We start from the raw sequence: 13,813 nt of genomic DNA on the forward strand, positions 1-13,813 counted from the left end.
AATAATATATTACAATAAACTTAGAAGATTACAATAATTTAACAATGTAAAATAAATTTGCCATTACACACAATTCAATGCCAATTTGATGTTTTGTTTTATTTTATAACTTTTTTGTATGTAAATATAAATAGTATCGTATTACCCATATGGAATATTAAAAATACACCTTTGGAAGTCCTGTCAGCCAGACCAGTGATTGCAATACCTGTAGTGAAAATATTTCTGAGGAGAAAAAAATTAGTGATACAGTTCCGATGAGCAATATTACAACATCAGAGTGCCGTACGATTAAAGCTGTCGATAGAAATTTTTATTACTTCAGAAATTTTAATTTTTTCTTTTTGTGCAAGACTTCAAGAATAAATAGAACAAACGTCACAGCAGACCCAACCACGAAAAATAACGATAATCTAAATGTAAATAAAACATTGTTATCCTTTGAATACAGTATGTTATTACCGACATGCTTCCCATGTAGATTTGATAAAACGATGTGTTCGAAATTAGTGGAATTTCCGGTCAAGTACTTGAGGACACCGTACTCTTTTTTATTATACTTTTCTCTAAATATTTTGCGATAGTGGTGGAATTGGATGTGCATCTCGCAATAATAATAAATACCGGACTCAAATATTTTACGCAATATTACGTTGAACCGATTGACATAAGGCGATTTCGTGGAAAGCACGTGGGTGTACAATTCATTACTGGCATCAAACTCCTCGGGAATGACGTCCATCCTGGAATTCGAATGGTTTCCGTTGTAAAGGTTTGACATTAATTTTCCATAATACAAATGATCAATGAACAAATTTGTTTTCCAAGTGAACACTAACATATGGTACGGCTCTATAACAGTCCTGTTATGAGTAATAATTTTAGTTTTGATTAAAAGAGGTGCGTATACTTTCGGAAGATGTATCTTGAAACGGGACAATTTCCTACCAGTATCGTAATCCGTTTGAAAATTCATGCTCGAGTTCAAAATATCATTGATGTTCTTGAAATTATGGAATTTCCTGAATTTGTAACTCATGTCGAACATTTGTTGTACAACTTCCAAAGTACATGTCACTGATACGCACACCAACACCACAAACGCAATTCTGTTCAAGTTACCACACGGTGGGGTAATTTCGCTTTGCCCTAGTAAAATGAGCGTTACGTTGTAGAGTCTCCAAAATTCGCTGTCCATATAGCATGAATTTCTTGTAAAACAATATCAAAACAACAAATGAGATGTTCAGCAGAAACAAAAATAGTAACTTCCAAAATCTCGAAGTAAGACTTATGCTTGACAACGAAACACTGCTTTGCGCTCAAAATGTAGAAGTCCATTTCCGCGAAATGAACCGATAACTTGTTATAATGCGTTGGAATCGTGCTGAAATGTATACCAGACGTTGCGAACCGTGGGACTCTTCCGCTTACATTATTGACCGAAAAATTCATTCTTTTTTACCGATTATTGCAAATTTCGCACCGTAAATGCCGAATTCGTAATCTTTGGTCGATGAAGTCATGTTAACGTCTGGCGTCCAAAATTCACCTTTCATGTAATGAATAAGTAGTGCATATCCGTGCAGGTCATGCAATTTTTCAGAAAAAAACTTTATGTTTCTGGTGGCAGGCTGATGAGAGTAAGCACCATTGAAAGGGTTGTACTCGTGCACTGTGACCATAGAGTCATCAATACTAAATTGTCCAATCACCAGTTTACGTTGAATTTGTTGCTCATAAATGAATTCAATAAAAGTCAAGTAGAGAAAATGTTGACCCCATAACCATTTTAACAGGTCAGTTGTCTCGTTGTATGGTTTACTACTTACAGTCACGTAAAAACAATGTGGCCGGGATCGGTCGTTGATGTGTGACGTGGCAAAAGGAATGACTTCGTTAACTTTTTGTACGAAGCTACGATCGTCGCGATGAATGTCTATTAAAATTATCATTAAAATATTTCGCGGTGGTGTTCTTGCCACCTTTTCCCGTTTTTTTGCCAAAGTCTCGTTCGAAAATTGCTTATTTGTATCAGCAAAGGTAACGGGAAATTATCTCTACCGTTACAGGACAATACTCGTCGAGCTTAGAATCAAATAAGATGACACGTTGAACCTGCATTTCGTTCTTCATCTAATGCACCAGGTCTTCTATAACGTTTTTTTTGTGTAAACACGTTAGATGGTGCACAGTTAGAAACAAAAAAATATTATTTATCATGAGTCGTTTCACATCCATGTTATCCAGCATGTATGTTTCATTTGTAGTAATACAAACTGCAAAAAAGAGTGTTTGAGAAAAACTTGAAAGTAGTGCTTGTTAATACTTGATGCTATAGTTATTATTTTCATAGATGAAAAGTAATGTAACGTTCACTAAAAATTCAAATTTTTATGAGTCACCTTGAGTTACTTCACCACAACTCAATATTAACTTGTTCTGATGAGCTATGGAAACTTGCAAGTTGCTGGTTATTGGATAATTGAAATGTAAAATTAAGTTGTATAGATTATTTTAATGGATTGCTCTATCTTGAATTTGTATGGGCTCTGGTAATTATTTCAGCTGTGAGTCGCAATCACTTATAAACATTAATCATTTTCTTTTAAAGCAACATATTTTACTACGTATTAATAATAATATTCATTGAGTAATACAACTTTGTAATTATACGTTGTGGCCTATAATTAATGTGATTTAACAGAATATCACAGTTTCTGCGTATTACACGTATATTGAAGTAGTAGTTGTCCATTTGAAAATAGAAAAGCGGCAAAAGTTTTGAATAAATAATAATCCAATACATATCTGCAACTTCTATTAAGTATTTTTAATAATAGTTTAAAACACGAGCACTCGACTTCAGGTAGGAAATATACGTAAGTTATGACAAACGTCCAAAAAACGTTGAATCCATGATATAATCCGAAAGTGGGGGTATTTTATTGTACTAATTAAATAAAACAGGTAAATAAGTGATAATTTTTTTTCATTAGAAAATGACCTGTTTACTAGAGAAATATTTTATGTTTTTCGGTTAGTACAGGCCACGTGCATGACCGGTGCTGGCCTCATTTTACCCCCGAAGCCCATGGCCCGTGTTATATCTTCTGGAAGAAAAGTAGTTCAAGTGGCCATCACTGGCAAACCGACTCCCAGAGCTCATGATTTTTTGATGTTGAGCACAGCGATAACTATCATCAGCTAAACGAGCTAACGGTAATTTTTGGTCTACAAGATAACAAGCACCAACTACGCTAGTGATGTCACGGACGCGATACGTATAACAATACTTACTAGAAATCAGTTAATTATTCGTCAGTTGTTCCTTAGTCTTTCACCAACTATAACACTTGCGCTGTTATACACACGAATTTTTACTAAAATGTCTTCCAACGACACGTCTGAAGAGTCGAGGCAGTTGTTCATTACATTGAGCGATGATTGTAACCTGTCAAAAGTGAATGCTGAGGTATGGCCATTAGCAATGGCACATAAATATTTTATTTTTTTTAGATTTATTTGAAAATCAATAAAGTGGCGTTTTTCTAGGACGTCGATCGAAGGGAAATAAATTGCGCGAAATTTGACCGAGATACGATCACCGCCACCTTAAGTATATGGGTTCTTTGTATTTGTCTTTTTTGATTTTATTTTCTCAACATTTGATTTTTCTTGTGTTCAATGCTAAAAAAATCCGTGTATACTACATTTCTTGTTTTGTCAACAATTTTTATAATAAAATAGGTGTCGCTTTACAAAAACTGCGATGCTTTCACGCCCTAAATGAAATTTTTTTTAATTGCTTAGAATTTTTTAATTGTTTTTTCCAAGTTATATAAGGTCCAAACTAATTGGAAACTTGTGGGCCTAACTCTATCATCATTTGTTAAAAACCTATGTTAATTTATATGAATTTTTTTAAAAACTCAAAAAGAGCGCTACGGTACTGACACATCTGTAACGGTACTTTTTGGCGATTGTGAAGCTCTAAAATGGAATTTTTACAAAAAATTTCGTTTGCCACATCTGCACCCTATACCCTATTACACACTATAGTTATTTATCGATAATTTTAAATACCTCCGAGATTAGGGGCGTTAGTAAAAAAATTGACAGTGTTTTCGTACAATCTAGAACACAAAACGATGAATTCCAATGGAATTTCCAAGTGTCTGAAAATTAATCACTTGGCCAAATTACATCACTTGTGGCGCGAAATTTAAAAGTGTCAAAAGTAGGCTTCACAAATGACATATCCCTAACTTGAAAACAAAATTTTTTTTTCAGTTCCAAGCTATGAGATAATGTGCTCAACACCTCAAACTTTTCGATAGTACATCATAAAAAAATTAAAAAATCAACGTTTAGGCACCACAACCCGCCAAAAATTAAACTTTTAAATGCCTCGCGTTATGGTAATGACAATTTGGCCTGTTTTTTTCAACCTTACGGCTACGCAAAAAAGTTTTTCGACTCGATATCAAAAATGCATTTAGGGAAAATTGGCTTACACCAATGAAAATTTCTATATGTCAGGTGTCTTGTACTGTCCAATGTGTATAAATAAAGCTTGTTTGATTGAAAAAAAAAAAAAACATGTTAATTAAGTTTAACTTTTAGATCAGTGGTAGATCCATTTTGGTCAAGGGCATGAAGAAAACTGAACGAGATGAGCATGGAAACGGCCCCTTACATACCATCGTGCAATATGACATCCCAGATCAGTGTGATTTGGATAGAATTAAGTCAAGGCTTAACTCTGACAATGTCCTGTACATCCGTTTTCCTCTAAAAATTAAGTCAGTCGTCGATGTAACCAAAATTGAAAATATTGAATGATTCACGGGTGTAGTCGACAAAAAAATGTATCAAGAAAAAATATAGCATGGCGTCATTTCATTATTTAATCTATTTCATTCACAAATAATTAACTAAAATTACAATTTAAACGTTTCATAATGTAAGTTAATTAATTAAGGTCCTCTTTTCTGTCTAAGTGATTGATGTCACAATTAAATCTCAGAAATCGCTGTAAAATATATTTAAAAAAAAGTTAAGTAACACAGTTATACACTTGTCGATTTTTTATCCACTACTGACAAGTATAATGTTTCTTCATTATACTCTCAACACAGATATTTATTTATTGTTTGAGAGTCCACTACAGAAATGCCCATAGAACATACGCACAGAGCGTGAATAAATTTATTCGAGCTATTAAGTTCTGCGATTATTCTTTCCACTTCTACTTCAGCTTTTTGGTGACATTTTATGTTTTGTTAGACTGATAATTTGCTATTCTTAGTGTTTTCTTTTTGTTGCAAGGGCACTGAGTACGTAAAGTAAGTAAGAGGGTGTACAATGTATTTGTAATTAAGGGTCATGTCTGCATTTTATACCTATATTTTTCTGCGTTTGTGAGCTCCCGTTTTTTTAGTGAATTAAAAAAGAATAACGCTAAAATTATAAAGAGACACCCTTGTTAGTCGCATATTACCCTATCAAAATTGACGATGTGCTTACAATTGACAGTAGACAGTACAACAGTACTTTTTTATGGTTTCAAATTGATAAGGCGTAAAAATTTTAACAGATCCATTTCTATTTTCTCATTTCAAATGTGTGCAAAAAAATTTTTTTATTTTAAGTCTTTATTTTTCTTAATCTTGAATAAATTATAAAATTTACTCAACATATTTCAAAATAATGAATAACGTGTGTAGACCTTATACATATAGAAATCCAGAAAAAAATTTTGTTTTCATTGAAACAGAAATTTTTTTCCTAAGACTTATCTTCATAAAATGTAAGTTGAATGGTAAGTCAATGTAAGTTGTGAAAAATACTTTGCCTTAATACATCGTAGGAAGATATTTAAAAAAGACAATCAAAGATTTTAATAAAAGCTTGACTTTTATTATTAGAACTTCGGTAAAAGTGCCTCGTATCAACCGTTACATGCATCCAAAACTCGAGCTTGCGTAAAGTGCTTCATTTACCTTTTTTTAGACATAGACCCCGTACAACTTTCTAGAACATGGATATGATGAAAAAGGTAAAATTACTTTCGACAAACTATTTTCTAATTTTGACTGTTATTTAGCTAGTAATTTTCCTCTAACACGTAGTGGAGACTTACTTGAGTACAGAAAATAGATTACAAAAATGAAACTTCGAAAAGTAACAGGCACCATAGGCTCAAAAATTTATTGAATATTATAAATTTTAGATATTTCGACCACTCAATTATTGTACTTTCGCGTGCTAAGTTTCAAAATATAAATCAAATCATTTCTCAAATTCTTAAGTTTCTCTTTTCAAACAAACCATACGACATTTTATAGTATGTAGTAGTCCATTTTTATGTATCATTCAAATATAATTTGACCAGCATAAGGAAGTGCGCTTGCATGATATATGTACAATATATATATACAGGCAAGTACATATACGCAATGATACATACATAATCCCAAGTGTTTTGACAATCGGATTGCGGAAGGAGAGAAAAATAAAAACGAAAGCAAACATATACTTGCTGTACGAGAACGAAAGTAAAACTTCCGAGATACGATGACAATATTAGCGCGAAAATCGGCGCGGACAATTCGTAACGAGCGCCCGTCGTCATTTCCAGGTACACCTGCTCGTACAATACTTGCCTTCGCCGAACTGCGATCGAGTGAAAGATGCGGCTCGTATGTTTCTGGGGCATCGTTTTTCTGGCTTCCCTGTTCTGCCGATGCGTGAGTAAAACACATATTCTAAGCAACAAACGTGCTCTATACTGTCACTTGGTACGTATTCCCTATGACCTTTATTAACTATCATATATACAGACGTAATTATGGCACAGATACGGTAGCATGACAAGGACGGTCATTAAGTTGTTTCATGGGGTCTGGTTTTATTGTTCGTTGCAAGTGTGTACCTATACATTGACGACGCGAATGATCAAATCGCAGGAAGTAATTAAATTTGTGACGGATCGTTATCTTTTAATTTTTCCTTGTGCTTCACTTTTTTTGTACCTTTGTGTTGGGCCGATTCAAGTGCAGCCATATATCAGTCATGAAATTTTGACTGACCGCAAAATAAGATAGCAGGGCGCTAAGAACAATAGCTTGCATGATAATCGAAAATTGGCAAAAAAAAAAAAAAGTCTATAGAAAACAGCAATGTACTTTTTTGGCACAACTTTCGAACTAAAGGTATAAATATACTAGTGTTTGAAGTTCAGAATCGCGGCATACACACAATGTAATTAGTATATCCTGGCTAATTTATTTTTATCAAACCTATAAAATGTGTGTGGGTTTAAATAAGTGTGAAAAACTACAGGTAGCAACTTTTGGGCTGGTGATTTTTAGTCGGGTACACTTTTTAAACAACAGATGTCTCCAAATATTTTTTAACTATTGTTTTTATTATTATTATCATTATCATCATTATTTTTATTATTATTATTTTTATTATTATTATTATTATTATTATTATTATTATTATTACACTTAATCCATTAGATATGGTTTTTTCGTCAAATAATGAAAATATTAAATTTTTAAAAAATTATACATAATAACATTCACTGATGCACTTAACTACCTTAACTTCCTTTAATTGTATATCAATACGTTTTCATACAAAATTTTATGCTCTTCCAGATTTTCCATTGTAAAATATCCTACAATAACGATTATACACGTACGATTATTTCTGTTATATTTCTTATTATTTATCTCTCACTGGATATAAAAGAAAAATAAGACTTTCAATGCGTTTTTGATAAGAATCAAACTTTTATTGAAAATTTTCAAAAATTTTTTGCGAAGCGGTCGTACAAATTATTTATAAAAAAGACACAATATAAGGTGAATTTTGGTCGCAGAATTTAAGAAAATATCCATACACTACCCAGCACAAACTCTTTTATTTTTATGTAAATTAACAATCTTGAGATTTAAAAAATTTTATAGAAACACACTTATACACCAGCACTTACCAGTATCCAAATTTTTTGTAGAAAACTAAGATCTTTTAAATTTTTAACCATAAAATAAACCAGTGCCAGAAATCAAATTTTTTACAGCAGTGACATTTCAATACAATTTTTTAAGATGGAAAATAAAGAAAAAAGTCTGCATGTGAGAGTACATAATTATGTAGGTGTATAAATGGAATAATTATCATCTCAGGATTGTTTCAATCGATTTTCATCCATCTAGGATTGTTTTTAGTGCATTTAGACATCTGCCATTGCTGAAATCATATTTTTAATTTTATAAATGTGTTTTTTGATAACTTTTTATTATATTGGTATTAAAAATCTACGTTTTATAAAAAAAAGTTTCCTTTACTTATTATTATTTCATAATTTTGTAGTAAAAAAATAAAAAGTATTAAAATTTTTCTATAAAAATAAAAAAATAAAAACGATCATATAAATTGTATTAATCCACTATATAGTATTTCACTATAATGTAAAAGTACATTACTACGAAGTTAACTGCCTTTGGCTGTCTTTGATGTGTGCCAGAAGTATGCTGACGGGAATGAATTCTTTTAACTGGGAGAAGACCTTACCTTTTTTACCAGAGAGTGATTTTACAACTGATTCATAAAATTGAAGGAAGTAAGATAAAAATATAGAAAAGAATGTGGGCGTTTAAACCGTTAAATTTTAATGAGACGTTTCAGATAATAAAAGAAAAAAAAATTTGAAAAGCAACGAATAATTTTTACATCTTCATTGTTAATGTAGTCTCACATGTAATATTTTTTTGGGGGGGGGGGGGTAAAACGGTAAAACAGTGTCCCAACAGGTATCCCAAGTCAGTGTCAAGGATCGGGATATCAATATGCAGGATAGATTTATCTGTCGGAATGATTCGCGAGTATGCGCTAAATGACTTAGCACCACCAAAAAAAGTATATTCATATTTTTAAAACAGCCATGACCAAACTCGTCAGATTGTAAAATGTACTGACAGACGGTTACTTTTAGTGTATTGGTTTTGGTTAATTTCATATTTTGATCAAGCTTTTTCTTTAGCGGCAGTAGTTGACTGACAAATTCTACACTGCGCAGAATCAAGTGTTTGGTAAAAATTTTAGGGTAGAAAATAATTTTAGAAAAAAATTAAGCGAACGTTAAGAAAACTAAATATTGAATCGCACTGGCAGTTACAGTCTTTGTTTTGATTTTAAGTTAGTGCATGATTGCTATTAAAGCAAAATATAAATAAGAGATAATACATCGTATTTAAAATATTGTTTGTGGACATAAATAAAGCAACTATACATAATAACAGGATATACTTTTAGCGTGTAATCGAGAATAATATACCAACATCATTGTACGCCTTTACACGACATAGATGATTCTCTTTTAAATAAGCATTAAGTTAAAAAAAAACAAATTCGATGTTTTACGTTTTATGCTGGATATTCCTTGAATTGTCCAAGTGCTTGACGAGTGTTATATAATATATCAAAGGTTAGCAAGAAGGAAGAGTAGTTTGAAAATTTATAGGAAAAAAGTGCCATCTCGAAAACGTAAATTAATAAATTTTTCAAATTCCAGATAATGATGTCACAACTGCTGTAATGTTTAAGGTATTACAAATATCAAAGACACAATGGATAGTTTTTTAAATTATTATTTTGCTCTTGATACGTACAAAATAACCCAGAAAGTTTTGAGTTTTATTATTTAGTCTTGCCATTTTTAAAGTAGCTGGTGTCCTCAAGTGTTTCCATAATCTGATAAATTTAACTTTTAACTATCAATTTTTTTCTATAATTTTCACAGTTTAGTATTGAAATATCCTAAACAACTTTCAGAATAGATTTTATACTTGTAGTTTTACATTTTATCAGTAAGTGTATATAGAACACCCACCTGATGTTATAAATAACTTTAGTAAAATAATGTGATAAAATTGATGCAATAAAATTGTAAATAATATTAAAATTAGTATTGATTTTATCCATTAACTAGTGTGTCAATGAAATCCTTTTGTAAATAGATTAAACATGTTGCAGTAGCACATTTTTCTACGTGACAGTTTTGCAAAAAATTTTAGTAGCGTGTGTATAACGTAGCGTTGGACAAGTGACTCGATATTCATAACGTTCGTAGAAAAAGTAATTTATCTTTTTTTTTTTCACACCAACTGTTCTTCAAACTGAAACGGCAATATTTTTCATAATCATCCTATTTTTTCTTGACGATGCCGAGATGGCACTTTATTTTCACGCCCCGTTTTTACATAATTTTATCCTCCAGCTCTGGTTCCGCTTCGAAGTGCACAACCATCACGTAACACGTACTTCCAATCCTCGTGTCTGTGCCTAGAAAAAAAAGACACATACTCATCCCATTCGCTAGTGCTGCAAAAGAAAAGACGATTTTACCCGTACGCCTTCAATATTACTGGTTCAATGACCTGCGCTCTACACACACTCCGAAATGTGATTTACAGACGTCAGCCGCTCCGCGGATCCGTTCAAAGGCCCCGAGGCGGTCCACTGACTTCGCCCTGGACCAGCAGCCTTGGCCATCGAAGACACTGGGCTCGCTCGCGAGGATCGCCTCGGTTGTTTATCAGCTGGTCTTACCGTTTCTCCAGGGACTGAGGATCCCCTACGCCGCTCGGAACTACCGAAGTCACGTGCTGTTCGAGTGACCATTTGTTTTTTGTTTTTTTCAACGTCCATGTTGCTGATGCTTTCGATTAAACATTTTTCCTTCGTGTACGTCAAACATTTTCAAAATGAAATTTGAGTGACGTTTTTTTTTTTTTTTTTTTTTTTTGAACTTTGCGTTCTTTCGTTGAACCTTCGAAAATAAATGTGATTCTACGGCCAAAAATAAAAACACGAAAATTATTTATTATACAAAAATATAAAAGCATAAAAAGCAAGGACTCATCATAGTATTGTTACGGCTCGAGAGAGTCTTCCAGAAACCTTGAGTCGTACAAGCGGGAGAGATACCGTTACGCTTTTTGCTGAAAAAAAAGGCACGATTTGCTGAGTAATAATCAATGATTGAGCGCCCGTCGAAAATATGTTACGCATTTTTTTTCACCCCGAAGCCTCGCTCGGCACAAGAGACTTTGTAAACAACGTCGTTACGTCTGGCGAGTCCGGTGTCAATAAGTTATCGCCTCTTGGCGGTTGCGCGGCCAGAGGAGCGATGTTTACGCTTTTCGCGCGTGTCCCGTTTCCATAAGTATAACTTTGAAGTATCGTGATTTAAATTTCCGTTAATTTTTGGAATTTCATTCGAAACACCTAACCGCCTAACCTTCCATTTTTCTGCAACTGGCGCTCCAACTGCGGTAATCGAGAAAAAACACTCTAGGAACGTCTTGACCCCTCCATTGTATTTTTTTATTTTTTTTTTTTATTGGGGTGGTATCTTCCAACCTCTACGCGATTGATAAACACATTCTGCATGGAAAATAATAAATAGATTAAACATTTTTCCCCCATTTTTAGCGAGTGAAACAAAGCAACGGACATGCCGTACCGGTAATTATATTTATGTTCGTGTTGTTTCAAAATGTATATCGATTATGCATTTGTAAAATAACCAAAGAAAAAAAAAAAAAAAAAAAAAAACGACGCGCTCGAGGATGGGTGTGTGCGAGAAAAAACAAGCCAGCAAATGTATCAAAACAAGATCTTGCGATCATTTTTTATTATCGTTATTAATTATTGGTTGGAATGATATTCCGTTGTCTTTGGGTTCTCCTACACTCATGTGAGCGCCAAACAAGGACGCGTGTAAGTATTATTATTATTATTTTCGACCATCAGTTGCGTCATGGATGACCTTCGTAAGTCGTGCATAAATTTTACTTTGTGAAAAAGAAGAAGAAAAAAAGGGAGGTACAGGTGGTGCGCGTCTACGAGCTCTTCTCCGTGGTTGAGCTGGCCAAGTTCTTGAGCTGCTCTTGTAGGCCCTTTGTGGCCTCGACGGCGCTGGTGATGGCTTGTTTGGTGAAGTTGGCTATCTCCTCGCGGACCTGGCCGCTGTTCTCCTTGACCTTGTCCGACAGAGTGCCCGCCTCCTTGATGAACGTCTGGATGCCCTCCTGGAACTGCTTCTGTAGCTGCTCGGCCGATTCCTTGGCGTTTGGCACGTTAGCGTTCACTCCCTCGACCATCACCTTCAGCTTGTTCTGGATCTCCATCAGCTGCTTCTCCACCTCGGGTGCCTTTTCCTTCAGCTGAGATCAGGGGGAGCAGTTTTCATTGTATGGTCATTCGATTTTTATTTTTGTTATTTATTTATTTATTTTTTTTTTTTTAGGGGGGTTTGAAATGATGACGATTTATTGCTTTTTTTAACACCTTCGCTCTTTGAATATTGTACAATAAAAAACCACTGTTTAGAAAATATGAGTACATACAAAGTTTACACCGAGAGACAAAAAAGAAAAAGTATAAAAATTACCAATTCAGCAGATTTTTTTTGCTTTTTATGTTTAGTTGCACATAGTAAAAAATTTCTAAGCTATGGATCGACACCTGGAATTTTCATCATTCGTTTTTCTCTCAATAAGATAAAAAACATTTTACTTTGAACCGGTAAGTGATATGCACATTACCGTTCCAAAACAGTAAAGTTGTAATAAAAATTATCCTCGCGTTTATTACGCGTCGTTTTAATTAAAAAATAATTCACAACGTCTTGGACGCATCCCTAAAACGATGGAGTCGTCCCCAACTTTTGTCCTTGTGGTGAAATTGTTTAAATATATTAATTTCTAGTCAAATCCAAAACGCACAAAAGCACTTTCAAGGTACTTTCGCATTAAGCCAACAATGAGAAAAGTTTGAATACAACAACTACCAGGTAAAAGTTCTTTTTTTTTCCTTATTCAAAAGCTATATATACACCTTACCGTCTCCTATAGGCCTTACTCATAAAAATCCAAAACAACGGGTTCAACAGATTTCAAGCTCCGAGCTTTGTGTACATTTTTACGTCCGACCACGGTAAAATTGGAGATAACAAAGGTTGTTGCTCCCAAATCGAACCCCCCCAACTTACGACTCATTCCCTCGAGATGACTCACAAAAGGCAGTCCGGCCGTTTCCACGTGAAATTGCTTGTTTGAGAAATATACCCACGTCTCGAGAGCCGTAATCTTACACACGTGACCTCCTTCAGCAAGTATCGGCACGATAAAACGGCCGATCGGGAAAAACAACGCGCGAACCGGGCCCATTGTTTCGAACAAAGGCGGCAAAAAGGAAGGCCGAATCATTGAAAAGGAGAAAAAAAAAAGAAAAAGAAACGCACCTTGTTGCTCGTCTGGGTCATGAACTCCTGGACATTGCCGAAGAACGCGGCGGTCTGGTTTTTGACGAGGTTGCTCACGTAGTCGTTGTTGGCCACGTAGTTGTTCTTGATGTTGCTCCAGAGATCGGCGAGGACGCTCTGGGCGTTGGTGAAGAGGTCGGTGATCTGCTGTTGGCTGGGCACCATCTGGCCATCGGCAGCGTGGGGTGCCGGCTCCTCGGGGTTGGGCGCTGCGTAAGCACAGGCCAAGAGGCAGGTCATTAGAACGACGAGGTACTTCATCGCTATACGTTGGATGGATTGTTTGGGTTTTCACTGAGAGGGTGACTCGTGTTTGTAATGGGATGTGGGTGATGTTGGCTCGACGTGTCGTTCGGGGAGACTGACGTACGGGCGCTACTGGTCGGCTCCATTTATATAGGCGTAGCGCGGGGTTGCGGTGGAATATAGTGTATACGCTTTTTATCTCCGCGGGGCAAAGTGCCGGCT

The 13,813-nt window shown here is 34.7% G+C and overlaps 1 protein-coding gene across 1 annotated transcript; it reads right to left on the reverse strand.

The window, feature by feature from the left end:
* Positions 1-11,681: 11,681 nt before the first annotated feature.
* On the reverse strand, positions 11,682-13,727 carry A4 (apolipophorin-III-like protein). The gene is made up of 2 exons (XM_014358043.2): positions 13,325-13,727; positions 11,682-12,245 (listed from the first exon to the last, which is right to left on the reverse strand). The coding sequence occupies exons 1-2, from the start codon at positions 13,604-13,606 to the stop codon at positions 11,922-11,924; spliced, it is 606 nt and encodes a 201-aa protein (XP_014213529.1). The 5' UTR covers positions 13,607-13,727; the 3' UTR covers positions 11,682-11,921.
* Positions 13,728-13,813: the final 86 nt, after the last annotated feature.

The sequence above is a fragment of the Copidosoma floridanum genome, unplaced genomic scaffold (assembly GCF_036245765.1).
Source record: "Copidosoma floridanum isolate Cflo_tuat_1 unplaced genomic scaffold, Cflo_Japanese_pri ptg000007l, whole genome shotgun sequence".
Taxonomy (NCBI): Eukaryota; Metazoa; Arthropoda; class Insecta; order Hymenoptera; family Encyrtidae; genus Copidosoma; species Copidosoma floridanum.

Coding starts and splice junctions, on each gene's coding strand:
- A4 (XM_014358043.2), bottom strand. CDS start 13,606: ATGAAGTACCTCGTCGTTCTAATGACCTGCCTCTTGGCCTGTGCTTAC. Junction 12,246..13,324: donor TGACCCAGACGAGCAACAAG/GTGCGTTTCTTT, acceptor CCCTGATCTCAG/CTGAAGGAAAAGGCACCCGA.